Below are 16599 nucleotides of genomic sequence, written 5' to 3'. Positions count from 1 at the left end.
CGCAACCGCCTCCATCCGAGCCTGCCCGCCTACTGAAAAATTCAGGCCCTGGTATTGTGCAATGAGATAGAATTAATTGATGACCTCATAGTGAAGGTATGCCCTTAGGTAGCAGCAATCATAATATGATTGTATTTTACTTTCAGATTCAGGGAGAGAAGAGTAGGCCCAAGACTAGTTTTTTAAACTTAATTAAGGGTAATTATGAGGCCGTGAAAGCACAGCTAGCTAAAGTGAACTGGCAAATTAGGTTAAGGGATAGGTCAATAGAGCTGCAGTGGCGGACAGTTAAGGGGACATTTCAGAATACACAGAATAGATACATCCCAATAAGAAAGAAAAATTTCAAGAGGAGGACCCACCATCCATGGTTAATTTAAAAAAATTAAAGATAGTATGAAACTTAAAGAAAAAGCATATAATTATACAAAGGTGTGTGGCAGGTCAGAAGATTGGACAGTTTATAAAAACAGCAAAGAAGGACCAAAAGATTTATAAGGAAGGAAAAATTAGAGTATGAGAGAACACTAACTAGAAATATAAAGACAGTAAGAGTTTCTATAGATTTTTTTAAAGAAGAGTTAACAAAGTGAGTGTCGGTCCAATAGAAAGTGAATCTGGGGAATTAATAATGGAAAATAAGAAGATGGCAGATGAATTGAAATGGAATTTTGCATTGTTCTTCACTATAGAGGATACAAGTAACAACACAGAAGTAGCTGTAAGTCAGGAAATGGAAGGGAGTGTAAAATTTCAGGGTTCAGGGCCACAGACACCTAAACAGGCAGTCGACTAGTCATAAGAGTTTAAGATGGTTTATTAAGTTTATTAAGAAGCAACAGTTTAGATATGATACATTAACTAATTAGACAGAAAAAAATGTATACGACCCATACATTCCGCTCTCTAATTGAACTGTTAGGAAACTCTTCCATCGATCTATCGATCTTCCTACCCCTCTGCTGGTCCATCTTCCATCTGAAGAAGGCAGCTGCCCAATGAGCACTGCCACCTCACCAGCACCTCAGCACCCCACCACCAGTATGACACCAATATATACCCTTTTTCTGGGGGCTGGTAGCTTACCCAGTGTCAATCATCTATCTAACTATCCTGACTAATGGATACGGGACAGGTACTCAAAACGTCAGAGTGCTTACCACCCACCTTGTGTGTCACCCTGCTCGAGGTCAGCTTTTTAGTTTATATTTTGCTGAGGGTCATATCCTAGCACTTTCTAAACACTTGCACAGATAAGGGGGGTGCACAAGACACCATTCTATCAGCTTAGGAATGTCAATATGGCAACCTGAACTAAGACTGTTTAGAGGTCAAAGTGTTTAGAAATACTCTTTCCAGAGAGAGAATCAAGGCTGTTTAGCTAATCCCACAGAATCTAGAAAATACCCACTTATTAAAGACCACAATTTCTTACAAGAGGGAGGAAGTAGTTCTGAGCAAATTGTTGGAGCTGCGGGCTGACAAGTCTCCGGGTCCTGATGGACTTCATTCTAGGGTCTTAAAAGAAGTGGCTAGTGCGATAATTGATGCATTGGTTTTAATTTTCCAAAATTCCCTAGATTCGGGGAAGGTTCCATTAGATTGGAAAATGGCGAATGTAACTCCTTTATTCAAAAAGAGAGGGAGACAGAAAGCAGGAAACTACAGGCCAGTTAGCTTAATATCTGTCATAGGGAAAATGCTGGAAGCTATTATTAAAGACATTATAGCAGGGCACATGGAAAATAACAGGGTAATCAAGCAGAGTCAACATGGTGTTGTGAAAGGGAAATCATGTTTACCCAATTTATTGGAGTTCTTTGAAGAAGTAACATATGCTGTGGATAAAGGGGAACCAGTGGAGGGTGTACTGTATTTAGATTTCCATAAGGGATTTGATAAGGTGCAACATCAAAGGTTATTGCAAAAAATAAAGCTCGTGGTGTAGGGAGTAACATATTGGCATGGATAGAAGATTGGCTAGCTAACAGGAAACAGAGAGTTGGCATAAATGGGTCTTTTTCAGGTTGGCAGGATGTAACGAGTGGTGTGCCACAGGAATCAGTTCTGGGGCCTCAACTTTTTACAATTGAATAAATGACTTGGATGAAGGGACCATAGGTATGGTTGCTAAATTTGCTGATGACACAAAGGTAGATAGAATAGTAAGCTGTGAAAATGACACAAGGAGGCTACAAATGGATATAGATAGGTTAGGTAAATGAACAAAGACCTGGCAAATGGAATATAATGTGGGAAAGTGTGGAACTGTCCATTTTGGCAGGAAAAATAAAAAGCATATTATCTAAATGGTGAAAGATTGCAGAGCTCTCTGAGCTGGAGAAGGATCTTGGTGTCCTAGTGCATGAATTGCAAAAGGCTAGTATGCAGGTACAGCAAATAATTAGGAAAGCTAATAGAATATTATCATTTATTACAAGGGGAATTGAATACAAAAATAGGGATGTTATACTTCAGTTTTGCAGGGCATTAGTGAGACCACATCTGGAGTACTGTGTACAGCATTGGTCTCCTTATTTAAGGAAGGATGGGAATATGTTGGAAGCAGTACAGAGAAGGTTTACTAAACTAATTCCTGGATTGAATGGTTGTCTTATGAGGAAAGGTTGGATAGGCTAGGCTTGTATCCGCTGGAGTTTAGGAGAGTGAGAGGCAACTTGATTGAAACATACAAGATTCTGGGGGTCTTGACAGGATCAACGAAGAGAGGACGTTTCCTCTTGTGGAAGAATCTAGAACTAGGGACCACTGTTTAAAAATAAGGGGTCATCCATTTAGGACAGAGATTAGGAGAATTTTTTTCTCTCGGAGGGTAGTGAGTCTTTGGCATTCTCTTCCTCAAAAGGTAGTGGAAGCAGAGTCCTTGGATATTTTTAAGGAAGAGGTAGATAGATTCTTGGTAAGCAAGGGGGTGAAAGGTTATCGAGGGTAGACAGGAAGGTGGAGTTGAAGTTGCAATCAGATCAGCCATGATCCTACTGACTGACGGAGCAGGCTCAAAGGGCCGACTGGCCTACCTCCTGCTCCTAATTCGTATGTCCGTATATATGTATGTGCATATAAAAGACTTGGTGGAAGCATGCTAAAAGAAAAGTTTCTTCTTTTTTCATCTATTTATAAATGTTGTTTAGTCATCAACAACCTATTGAAGGGTGAAAAAAGGATGAGAGATCATCATAGTTTACTTTTCTCCTTTATTCATCAAACTTTGTTGAAAACCCAGCAGAAAACTTTCAATCAAATCATCATCATGCTTTGTGCTGAAAGAGTAACCACAATAATAGCACCTGTGTGAGAGAGTGAAAGGTAGATTTACAGACAGGGATTTTTTGAGTGACAGTTTATCTACCAATAAACAGCAAGATTTGTAGACTTCCCAAATGCAACATTTGCTGTAATGTTTCTGCCAGAGGACTGTATGCATGATCATACAACACATTGGAGTAAGCACCATGGCAACGCCATGCTGTACCTGCAGGCCTGTGCCCACGCTTGTGAGTTTCTTATTTTAGCTGTGCCAGATGGTGAGTCACAGATTGAGGACAAGTACTTCCACCCAGCAAAGGAAGAATCATCCTGTGCAATTCCCAATTTCACAGGAGCACTGGGGGGTGTGATGGGGCTGCTCTCCTTCACTGCTGGGGACAGTGCATAGTCTTGCTCCCAATTGCAATTAAAGAGAGCCTATTTGGATTCTGCCATCTAGCTGCTTCAACATGATCCAAAGCCATGGAAGGCCTCAATGTAACAGAGCTTGAATCAAATTGAGGAGGATGAGGAGAAGACAGGATTGCTCCCTTACATCGACAAGCGTAAACTCCTAGAAAACAACAAATGGTCATTTTACTCCAGTACAGTACTGCCCAGCCAGGAGGTGACTGCACAACAGCCCAGAAGGAATCATTTTAAAAAAGGCATTATTTTCTATATTATATTCATTCCATAAAAAAGTCCTTTTTGATCATATTTCCAAAGAGCATCCTTGCTTTGGGGTGCCATGGTGGTGAGCAGATATCGTGGATCAATACCCACAATTTCCCATGTGGTGGTGAGCTCTGCTGTCCTGAGGGGGACTTTCCTGTGGGGGCGGGGGTGATGAAGTAAAATCAAAGGGCATGTAAACATGGGGCAGAATTTTACATTCGGCGTGCGGGGAGGGTAAAATGACGTGTGATGAAGTTAGGCGTGCATCCCGACGTCATTGCACTGTCTCGCTATATCTCATGCGCGCCTGCCGATAATTGAAAGGCCTAATAAGGCCATTAACATACTAATTAACTCCAAATTTACGCTGCCCATCCAACCTGATGGTTAGTGAGCAGGCGAAAAGGTCAAGCGGCCTTTACGTTTTTTAGGAAACCTCATCTACGAGCGGGATGAGGTTTCCTGAAGCTTTTACAAATTAAGTAAAAACTTTTTTTAAAAAATAAAAACATATCCCATCTCATGTGACACAGTCATGTGAAGGGACATCTTTCATTAAATTTTTAATGTTTTTAATAATTTCTTTAAAAAGCGCTTCAATCTCCCTGAGGCAGCTCCGTGACTTAGGGAGATTGAAGCGCTCTTTCGTGCGCCCAGGTAGCGCTACCGCTCACGATCCACGCTAGGCAGGCCTTAATTGGCCCACCCGCATGAAATCGCTTTGCTGAGCCGATCGCGGGTGGCGACCGCCCCCGCCGAACCTGCCTGACTAATGTAAACCCCTGGCCATGGGCTGGGTAAGCAAGTAGTTGGCTCAAGAATTATACTGGTGGTGGCCAGTCTGACATTTGAATCGGGGGTGAGTGTGTGGCCTGGAACTTAAGAAGGAAGAATATAGGAAATTTTGTAAGTTGCTTAACAAATCTGTGTGATCTTAAAACTGTCCGGCATGTGCACTGGTCTCCTAACATTGATCATAATCCCTTAGGAAACTGATTAGATAATTAATCCGTTGGTTTGACCACTTGAGTTTCCATCACACGACTTACATTAGCATTTCTGTGATTCTGCAACTAGTTATCACCAACGTTTCGCTTGCAGCATTAAACTCTTCCAAAATGTTGGAAAATTTCCTAACTCTGCTTGTAGGTAAAAAGCTGAATGACTCGGGTGATAACATTTCCATGTTGAATACAAATCTGGCTAAGTGATTTTCCTTTGGTCAGCCCTCCTCTGTTACATGCAATAAGATTTGAGTTTACCAGCATTGTAACACTCAAGGAGACAGTTAGGCAGATTTTCAACACAGTGGAAATGAAATTGGCCAGTTTTACACCTAGAGTACTGTGTACAGTTTTGGTCACCTTACTTAAGGAGAGACATACTTTGCATTGGAAGCAGTGCAGAGAAGGTTCACTAGGCTGATTCCTGAGATGAGGGGTTTATCTTGTGAGGAAAAGTTGAGCAGGTTGGGCCTATACTTATTGCAGTTTAGAGGAATGAAAGGTGATCTGATCGAAACATGTAAGATTCTGAGTGGGCTTGACAGGGTGGATGCTGAGAGGATATTTCCCCTGGTGGGGGAATCTAGAACTAAGGTACACAGTTTAAAAATAAGGGGTCTCTCATTTAAGATGGGGATGAGAATCATTTTCTCTTCCCCAGAGAGTAGTGGAGGCTGGGTCATTGAATATATTCAAGGCTGAGTTAGACAGACTTTTTGATTGACAAGGGAGTCAATGGTTATGGGGCGGGCAGTGAGGAATTTGGAGCTGAGGCCACAATCAGATCAGCCATGATCTATTGAATGGCAGAGCGGGCTCGAGGGGCCAAATGGCCTACTGCTGCTTCTAATTCTTATGTTCTATAGTTCCAATTTAAGTAGCTGGGTGGCAAGTTGAAAATCTATCCCAGCATCAATAAACAGCATCAAACTATGTCATCTCAAAATGCAAGTTAATATTCAGCAATAGAGGTGACCCTCCATTTTCACTCAATACTTAATGCATCACTGTGCTTGAACTATGATGTAATGTGCCCATATGTTTATATTGACCACATACACTTAAATCTACTTACTACCCTCACGTGGAGTGCCACACAGAATCACAGAATTGTTACAACACAGGAGGCCATTTGATGCATTGAGTCTGCACCAGCTCTCCGAATGAGCAATACACATAATGCCATTCTTGTGCTTTCTCCCCATAATCATGCACATTATTCCTCTTAACAGATAACAGTCTAATTCCCCTTGAATGCTTCAATTGAACCCGCCTCCACCGCACTCTCAGGCAGTGTGTTCCACACCTTAACCACATGCTGCGTGAAAGTTTTTCCTCGTGTCGCCTTTGCTTCTCTTGCCAATTACTTTAATTACTTTAAATCTCGATCCTTTCACAAATGGGAACAGTTTCTCCTTACCTACTCTGTCCAGACCCCTCATGATTTTGAATATCTCTATCAAATCTCCTATTTGCCTTCTTTTCTGACTTCTCCAATCTATCTCCATAACTGAAGTTTCTCAACTCTGGAACCATTCTTGTGAATCTTTTCTGCACTCTGCCTGGTGCCTTCACATCCTTCCTGAAGTGTGGCACCCAGAACTGGATGCAATTCTCCAGCTGAGTCCGAACTAGCGTCCTTTACGACATGCACTGATAAGACAGCCAGGCAGGCCCTTTACCACTTTAGTGTGCACCACAATGTTATGATGACATGATGCAGAATATTCTCTGGTTTCAGCTGTTATACAGGTGCTGATACAATATAATTCCATAACTAGACCATCCAGCAAGGAGATTGTTTAGCTGCACCATCTGTGGATTCAGCAGTGTTAGAAGAATTTTTAATAAAATGGCCTTAATTTTGATCTAACAGCAGCATTCACTACTTCACTTGCCATTTTATTCTATTCTTTACATCTATGTACAAGGAGTAGACCTATACCTGAATAAATTTTCCTTTTTGTCTGTTGATGGCTGTAATCCCTCTCAACTGAGAATGTTCTCCGACATGACTGACTTTGGGCAGGATTTTCCCTCACATTCAGGCTCAAATGTATGTGAAAAGCTGACACTGGGCTGAATTTTATGTGGGGATCAGTGTCCCCACCCTGGCCGGCAACCAATTAACTACTGTCGGACTGTTAATTGGCTCGAGGCAGGACTTGTGTCCCCATCCAAAAGGAAGTCCCTACTGTAAGAGCTGCCAGTCAATCAAATGGCCATAGCCACTGCTGGGACTACAAGGCAATACTTTGAAGAAGTGGAGCGATGGAGTCTGTATCAAGGTGACTCTGGAGTCTCGCCATGGCCATGATATCAGGCCCCAGCAAGGGAGGTTAAAGGTGAGGGGTGGCAGGGGGGATCCAAGGTTGACAGGACAGGGACAAGGAAAATCATAGCAGGGGGAAAACCTTGGGGTGGGGGATCTCTCCAATGAGCATCGCTTGCCCAAACAGGAGCCACCCAATCCCGAACCCAGCCACCAGCTTTTGCTGAGGCTTTGACACTTGGCATGCACCTCCCCAGCCATGAGAAAAATCCCAGCAAAGGTGGGTAGAGGCCCTTAAGTGACCATTAATTGGCTGTTTAAGGGTCTCCATTGGCCCATGGGCAAGGGGCCACCCAATGCCCATTCCAGGCCTGGGAAAGATACCCACGGCAACAGGCATGGCACCGCTGTCATGGCACCCAATTTTACAGCCCCTTCCGCCACCCCCACCTCCGATACGACCCCACCAGGTTTGTAAAATTCAGTCCTATATGGGAAATGGTAAGTCAATGTGATTTTTCCCCAGAGCGGCCAATTATTGACCAGAGGGTGGACTTGCGTCCATTTAAGGGCAGTGGTCAAGCTCTCAAAGCTGAAAGACTAATCAGAGGCCTTCTAGATTGAAGGGAGCAGCAGACTGCGATGGCAATGATATAAGGGAGACGGTGCTTCAAAATGCAGTTAAAAGTTTTTTGAATTTAAAGTAAAAAATGGCTTTTGCAAACAGGCCACTACTGTGGAGGGGATGGGGGAAACCCATCCAGAGGGCAGCCCCAGCTTCTCCTGCACCCAGGAAGGCCTTAGGCTGGTCCGGAGTGCTGTTCCCCCCAGCCTGCCACTAGGAGGCTGCCTCTAGGCAGATGACATCTGCATGCACCTGGGGGCCAGCTGGGGTGTTCCAGTCATCCTGCCTCTGGGAAAATGGCCTGAGGGTGGATTGTAGCCAGGGAGCTGGCATGCCGGCTAGAAGGACTATTTTTAGTGCTGGCCTGCATCCACACCTGGCCCCAGCAGGGGATAAAAATCAAGGCCCTGCTCAGTTCTTCACGCAAGGCCCACAGGAGAAAGACCTGAGATATACCTCGCTGAACTTCCCTTTACTGCTTCTGCTCTGCCTCTTCACTCCCTCTTATAAAGATGTGCTCATCAAAGTGACATTAAAATATTACAGGGAAGCTAGTGTGACACCAGAGTTGTTACCATAAGGAATCTGTTACTGTTTGGCATCAGTGCTGCTGTGTATTATGCCGATAGGTGAACTCGAGGCTCCATTTTTAAACAGAGGTATGAGAAAAACAGTGCAGCAGCATACAGCACTCCCTTTCTGTCCGAGTTTGAGGCTATATACAGGGAATAAACAGTTATGGTTCAATGTTAAAAATCCGGAGGGTCAAGCTTTGCAGGAATGAGATCAAAGGGGAAGTCCAATATCTGATTGATTATCACTCACTGACAGTATACTGGCTGTTAGAGTCTTCCTGCAGTGTAATTATATAAAACTCAACCGCAGAGCGCTTTTTGATCAATAAGTGCTGCAATGAGACAAAAGGATGGTTTTTTTAATGCTGCACTACATGTGGCAGGAAGAGAGATTTTAGTTCAGTATAGAGCAGGAGATCGAGAAATAGGAATGTTTTCGAATTCAAAACAACCTTGTCCTTGAGAAATCTTGGATTATAGTTAAGTGGCAAGTGAGAGGGATAACAATATGCACCAGATTAAGCCCTGGGCATTCTGAGGTCTATATTTTAATGAGCTTTATTGATGACCAAGTGGGATGAATCTGTATTAGTTGCCATTGTTATTGCTTGCCTCCTATATTCTTTTGACTGAAAGTAAAGTTGAAGAAATAATAAAATTACAATAGTGAACAGAAAAAGAATGAGGACTGCAAGACTATAACCAGAAGCTCTACTGCGGCCCTTGTATAGATTTTTTAATGCATCTGTAAAACCTTTCTCACATGAGGCAGTGATGTCAAGCCTATCACAATTAGCAGTACAAAGGAGGAAAAAGGGTTCTATCTTTAGACAAAGCAGTAAAAAATTCCTCTTCTGCACTTGCCAGCTCACGACTTTCTACCCATTCACTTTAATGGAGGTGAAAAGTATGGCTGGTGAGTGGAGAAAAAGGTGCTTCTGCTCCAATGGCTTTACAATTGTCCTTATGCTGGATTGGGTGACCGAGCCTGAGGTTCTCAGGAGGCTACCACACCAGCTCATGCATATCAGAAATTTCACTTGAAGCCCTGGCTAAAGGCGTTCTGGTCACATGGAAAGATTATTGTTTTCAACAATAACTGCCAACTCCTTGACATCATGACCTCCTGACTGCTGTTAACAATCTGCATCAGTGCTTTCATCAATCGTGTTTTGACTCTTGGATTTGTTCTGGACCTGAGCGGGAGTGCTTCTTTGGTCAGGTGTTTCTGACGGGCTGCTTATGGTTATGAGGATACCCTGGGGTTGGGAGTTTTCTTGTTTATTTGAACATTTTTTCTTCATTTCTTCAGAGCTGAAAAAAAAGAGAATGGTAAAAATTTATGACAGAAATAAAAACAATTTGCATTTATATAGCACCTTTAATGGTAATATGGGGACAAGGGAAGGCCATTCAACCCCCCCAAGAGTGCTCCAGCCATTCAATTAGATCATGGCATGACCTGTAACTTAACTCTATTTACCCACCTTTGCTCCCTGTCCTTTGATATCCTTACCCCACAAAATCTATTGATCTCAGTCTTAAAAACTTCAGCATCCACAGCCTTTTTGGAGAGCGAGTTCCAGATCTCTGTTACCCTTTGGCTGAAGAAGTGCCTCCTGATTTCATGCCTGAATGGTCTGGTTTGAAATTTCAGATTGTGTCCTCTTGTTCTGGATTTCCCCACCGGAGTAAATAGCTTTCTTTATTTGTTCATGGGATGTGAGCAACACCTAATTGCCCTTGAGGAGTCTGTGGTGAACCAACTTCTTGAATGACTGCAGTCCATGTGTTGTATGCACACACACACAGCTGTTAAGAGGGGAGCTTCAGGATTTTGGCCCAGTGATGATGAAGGAACGATAAAATATTTCCAAATTGGGATAATATGTTTGACTTGGAGGGCAACTTGCCCTCCAAGTGATGTTCCAAGGCACCTCTGCCCCTGTCGTTCTAGGAGGTAGAAGTCATGGGTTTGGTGTGGTAATGCGTGTTCACACTATCTGTGTATCTCAATGTCTTGGGTTGTTTCTGGTGTCAACACATGAGTTAAAACACATTTCAGTTTCCTGTTGATCAAGGATTCCTTGTGAAGCAGACCTAAGGAGGTCATTCATGCATGCCTTAACGGTCTGGAAGATGTTGGTCTGGTTACACTACTTATAGTAATAAAGTGACTGAAGAGTTTAAATGGACCATATAGCTATGGTAATAGAATTGATTAGGAGAGGTTGAGATGGGCTAAGTGTTTCTTCCTGACTCTATTTTGTTACTTTGATGTCACTTTTGTTTGTCTTTTGATGTATTATGATTCAGTGGTAGCATGCATGAAACGGGGGTTAGTTAGCTCAGTTGACCAACTGGCTAGCGTTCGGAATAGGTAAGTGCCGACATCAAGGAGCTTGGTCCCCATTCTGACTGAGGCCAATTCATGGCCTGCCTCCTTGTCCTACCTGCAGTAAGAATCATGGCACTTCGCTGTGGTTTGGCAAATAATTGCCTAGGACCTGCCTTTGGGCAGAGAACTGAAGAAGATCTGTGGAATATAGAGATCAAAGCTAAAATTGGTACGAGTGTTTTGAGCGAACCACTGTATGTTGTAGTCACATTGGATTGCAGGGTGTCCGAGTTCTTATAGTGAATTATGAACTCAATAAAGAATCATGTAATCATACTGGAGTTGTGTGATATGATTTGCCTGAGTACTCATGCTGGATTGTAAAACAGGAGCTCATTAAAGACCTCACCCTGTGGTTGTTACAACTGATGTCTGTGTATTTTGGTGTTTAAAGTAATGAAACAAAATAGATGCCCTGATGCCCCAGGTGGTGCACACCACAGATTTGGTGCATTGGTTTTGGGGGGTTAAAGTGTTTAAAGTGGTGGATGGGGCGCCAATCAAGTGGGTTGCTTTGTACTGGATGGTGTTGAGCTTCATGTGTTGTTGGAGCTGCACTTATCCAGGCAAGTGGAGAGTATTCCATGCCTTGTAGATGGTGGACAGGCTTTGGGGAGTCAGCAAGTGAGTTACTTGCCACAGAATTTCAAGCCTCCAACCTGCCCTTGTAGCCACAGTATTTATATGCTTTATCCAGTTAAATCTGTGGTCAATAGGCCCCAAGGTTTTCAAGGCGGAGGATTTAGCAATGGTAATGCAGTTGAATGTCGAAGGGAGGTGGTTGTTGGAGATGGTCATTGCCTGGCACTTGTGGGCATAAATGTTACTCACCACTTGTCAGCCCAGGCCTGAATGTTGTCCATGTCTTGCTGCATGTGCTGATGGACTGTTTCATTATCTGAGGTGTTGCAAATGGAACTAAATACTGGGCAATCAGCAAACACCTCTAATCTGACCTGATGATGGAGGGAAGTTCATTGATGAAACACTTGAAGCTGGTTGAACCTACGACACTACCATGAGGAGCTCCCATATGATGTCCTGGGGCTGAGATGATTGGCATCCTACAAGCATCTTCCTTTGTGCTAGGTATGACTCCAAACAGTGAAGAATAGTCCCTCTGATTCCAATTTACTTAAGTTTTACTGTGGCCCCTTGCTGCTATACTTCAAATGCTGGCTTGATGTCAAGGTCAGTCACTCTCACCTCCCTTCTGGAAGTCAGCTCTTTTATCGATGTTTGGACCAAAGCTGTAATGATGCCTGAAGCCAAGTGGCCCGGGCAGAACTCAGATTGAGCACCGGTGAGGTGAGCAGGTTATTGTTGAATAAGTGCCACTTGATTGACAATGCTATGATATCTTTCATCATGTTGTTGATGTTTGAGAGCGGACTAATGGTGCAGTAATGGGCCAGATTGAATTTGTTCTACTTTTCATGGGCAGGACATACTTGGGCAATTTTCCACTTTGTTGGGTAGGTGCCAGTGTTGTAATTGTACTGGAACAGCTTGACTGAGGACGCAGCTAACTCTGGAACACAAGTCTTCGGTAGTACAGCCAGGATGTTGTCAGGGCCCATTGCCTTTGCTATATCCAGTGCCTTCAGCTGTTTCTCGATACCATGTGGAGTGAATCAAAGACTGGCTGAAGACTGGCTTCTGTGATGATGGGGTCTCAGAAGGAGGTCACAAACCACTCAGCACTTCAGGCAGAAGATGATTGAAAACACCAGTTTCTCTGTATCTACTCAATCAAATCACCTCAATTATATCACCCTTAAATTTTCTATACAGTGCTCAAGGAAATACAAGCAAAGTCTATACAGCCTGTCCTGATAATTTAACCCTTTATGCTGTGGTATAATTCTCTATACATCATTGTAATGTAGAAAAGCAAAGTACTTCATACACGTATAATTAAGAAAAAGGACTGAGCCAGAAAAAGGCATTTAGGATGGGTGACCAAAAGCTCCTTGAAGAGATTGGGTCTAATAAGGGTCTTAGAGAAGAGGGAATGGAGTGATGGACGGTTTTAGAGATGGAATTCTATACCATGGGGCCTAGGCTGACAATGGTGTGGGGAAGAGAGGCAATAGTCTAAGGGAAGTAGAGTTTAACAATAACAGCTTGCATTTATATAGCACTTTTAACATATTAAATATCTCAATAAGCTTCACAGGAACAATAATTAAACAAAATTTGTTGCTGAATCACATTAGAAGACAATAGGACAGATGGCCAAAAGCTTGATTAAAGAGGCTGGTTTTAAGGAACACCTAAAGTAGAGAGAGGTAGAGAGGTCACAAGGTTTAGGGAGGGAATTCCAGAGTTTAGGGATTAGGCAGCTGAAGGCGCAGTCACCAACAGTGAAGAAAATTGGGAATGCAAAAGAGGCCTGAATTGGAGGAGTGCAGATATTTCATAGGGCTGGAGGATGGGAGGAGGTTATAGAAATAAGGAGGTGGGATTTGAAAACCAGGATGAGAATTTTGTTTTGTTTCCGGGTGGCAATGTAGACTAGCGAGCTCAAGGGTTACGGATGAATAGACTGCTTTGTCCATCCTTTGAAATATTATGAGCAGCAGGGTTTTGGATGAGCTGAATTCTCTGGAGGGTGACAGGCTAGCCAGGAGAACATTGGAGTTACTGAGTGTAGAACTGACAAAGGCATGGACGAGGTTTCTGTAGACACTCAATGCCTACTTTCCCAGGCCTTTAACATCAGGCTTGAGATCAATTCAAGCTCTGCTGGAAGAGGTGAAGGTTTCCCCCTTGTTTATTGTTGAGCAGAAGAAGCATTTTCCAATGTGACATCTTTTAGGGGGTTCACATCCTAATTGTAGCTTAATCATAAATCTAGTCCACTGAGAACAAATGAGATCTGCCTATATGTTTTATTTATTTGGAATTGCTTCAGTCCAATGGAATCCTCCATATGAGCTCCATCCATTGAATTTACAGCAACAATTGCACACAGGATTATGCACTCTGATCCCCCCTCGGTCTCAATGGTTCATTCTTATCACAATAAAACAGGGGAGTGTCATAGTCAGTGACTGTGCCTGAATGCCCAGACCTGGATTCTACCTACAAGTCTGTAAGGGAGCGCAGGTCAGAATCACAGAAATTTCTGTGGACACAGGTTAATGCTACTTAACATATGCTTTATTCACATCCCATCCACCATCAACATCAATCATTCATCTTCTGGTGATGAAAGTTTTCCAACTTGGGAGCTATAGATTGCAGATGTTGGTGGGCAGCAGTGCAGAGGCCATGTCTGCTCAAAACGTAGGCTGCTGACTCTAGCCTAAATTGCTGGGAAGGTGTTGTGTTCAATGGTTTAATTGATCTGTGTTTGATTTTGTGAGTCTGATAACTGATGTATGCTCACTGTGCTTGATTGGTAAAGCCTGGATGTTGACTCAGAGCTAAAGTAAACAGTCATGACAGAAAGACCTAGAAGCTGAGCTGTAAGCATAAATGTAGGCATTTTGTGATTGCAGAGATATTTCAAAACTCTTGTAAATAAACCTATTGCACCCTTAGAAACTAGTGTCATCTCTGCTTTGCTCTGAGATACATAAAACTTACAACAGAAGGGATCATTAGCATGATCGGAGTGAGTGCAGTGCATCTGTAAGGGCAATTCAAGGTTCCCATCCTAATCTGCCAGCAACAGGTGGAGCAGCACTCAGCCATTCCCCTAAGATGTTTCTGAGCCTGTTCCCAGGTCAAAAACAGAAGAAGCCTAAAATCTCTTTGTCTGTGCTAAGTTCAATTACCTTAATGGACCTTTCCTGAGGCCGAAAGCAGGCAGAGGTATTTGAATGGTGTAAAGGGTGGAAGCCCAAGAACTCCCACTGACTTGCCCCTTGACATAAGGGATTCATGCAGATAGCCTACCAGAAAATGGGAGAAGCAAAAATGTGGGATGGAATTCAGCCCTAGCCTGGTCCTACCACATTTTCCAGCTCCTATCTGGAGTTCTGCTTTGGCCCTGCTCAGAATTTTGGGGCCATTGCTTTCTCAGTATAATTAATTCAGAATAACTTACTCTGAAACAGAATGACTTTATTATTGAGCATAATAACACCACAATTGAAATACATCATGACTTTTCTAGACTGTTTAATTTCTTGACAGTACACAGGAATATGTTTAAAGTTGAACAGGAACATTTTACTCAAAGATTGGTCAAAGCTAGAAGTTCTTTACTGGCAGTGGACATTATGTAATCTAGAGCTGCCTAGGTTCACCTATTAGGTGTGACAATTATTTTAGTTTAAATCAGGGTCTAATTTAATGTGCGTCTGTGCTCCATTAAGAGAGCAAACAGTTATAGCCCAGATACATCTCCATGTTTTACCTTCCTGAGGCCCTGCTATTCTCTTCCACTGTTGTTGCAGCCTGGTGAACAGGACTGGGCTCCAGGTTATCGCTTTTTCTTTCATCGCTGTCCTTCAGGCTGAGGGATTTGGAAGAGGCAACATCACTGGCATCTGTTTCATTTCCATCTGTCAGAGATCGGATAACACAAACTTTCCTCATTCATACAGTGTTACAATTAACAATACGTATTCTTATTTATAGGTTCTGTCCACATAAAGCAATTTTCTATATTTAGATTTGCAGTTTAATGGGGGAGAGCATGTAGTATCATAGGGACTGAAGTTTCTCTTTAAACAACAAACGGCAGAACACCTGTTTCATACGGACTCGAAACATTAACTGTATTCCTCTCCGCAGATGCTGTCAGACCTGCTGAGTTTTTCCAGCTGTTTTGGTTTTGTTGTAGCAGAACACCTGTTTGTGACCATCATTGTATTGATAAAGGAAATGCAGCAGATGCTGTGTACGTGGACTTTCAGAAGTATTTGATAAGTTGGTGAATAGGAAGCCTTGTGCAAGTATTAAAAGAAATATGGCAGAACAGTTAGGAAGTTGGTTAAAGAACAGAAAAAAAAAAATAGTGGATGTCTTTTAGACTACAGGGATATAAACATTAGAGGGGTTAGGGTTATATGATATGGATTTGGGTATAAGGGGCTCAATATTAAAGTTTGAAGATTAAACCAAGCAGCAAGTAGTTAACTATGATGTGGTCTATAAGGAACCTCAGGAGGATATAAGCAGGTCAGTTAAAATAATCACCAAAAGAACGAAAGGAGTGGTAGGAGAATGTTTTTAATGCAATGTTGGTGGGACATCGAAGGCCTGTACCAAAATCGGTAGAAACAAAATCCATAATTGTTTTTAAAAGGAAAGTGGATAAATGATTTTAAAAAATAATTATTTCAAATGACATGGGGAAAGGGCAGGGGAATTGGACTAAGTAAATATCTGTTTCAGAGAGCCAGTATTGCTGCTATGGGCCAGAAGGCTCCTTCCTTGCTGTAAAATGCTAGTGAAGGTTGATTGACCATACAGCTTCACAGCTGAGCCCGATTCCATTCTGACCCAACATATGTACACATGCAATATCCATGGCTGCTTCTTTGTTAGTGGTCAGGAGAGGAAATTTGAGCTTGTCCTTCCCTCCTTCCTAGCCCAGGGGTACCGAGGCCAGTTGCAGCTCTACGACTACTGCTAATGCAGATAACTCAGCACAGAATGGAACTGTGTACCAAAAGTTTGTATAGATCACCTGAATGTGTTGTTCCTTCTTTAACCCCATCGCGGCAACCATGACAAATGCTGCTGTTATGCATGATGAGATTGAGTGATACTTAAACCTTCAGCCAAGGATAACTGGGCTTGTAAGTTAACCAATGGAAAAC

At 42.7% G+C, this 16599-nt stretch overlaps 1 protein-coding gene across 3 annotated transcripts in view; it reads right to left on the bottom strand.

Moving 5' to 3' along the window:
- Nucleotides 1–8764: 8764 nt before the first annotated feature.
- The window catches only part of shtn3 (shootin 3), a 136215-nt gene continuing 128380 nt past the window's right edge, over nucleotides 8765–16599 (bottom strand). For all 3 annotated transcript variants that reach the window (XM_078550673.1, XM_078550674.1, XM_078550675.1), the window contains 2 exons: nucleotides 15189–15336; nucleotides 8765–9735 (listed from right to left, as the gene is read on the bottom strand). In XM_078550673.1, coding sequence (XP_078406799.1) covers nucleotides 9558–9735; nucleotides 15189–15336 — 326 coding nt within the window. In that variant the 3' untranslated portion in view covers nucleotides 8765–9557. The remainder of the gene's footprint in view (nucleotides 9736–15188; nucleotides 15337–16599) is intronic.

Source organism: Cetorhinus maximus, chromosome 10 (genome assembly GCF_964194155.1).
Source record: "Cetorhinus maximus chromosome 10, sCetMax3.hap1.1, whole genome shotgun sequence".
Lineage (NCBI taxonomy): Eukaryota > Metazoa > Chordata > Chondrichthyes > Lamniformes > Cetorhinidae > Cetorhinus > Cetorhinus maximus.
Note: the sequence above shows the minus strand (reverse complement) of the source record. Positions and strands in the feature narration are given on the sequence as shown.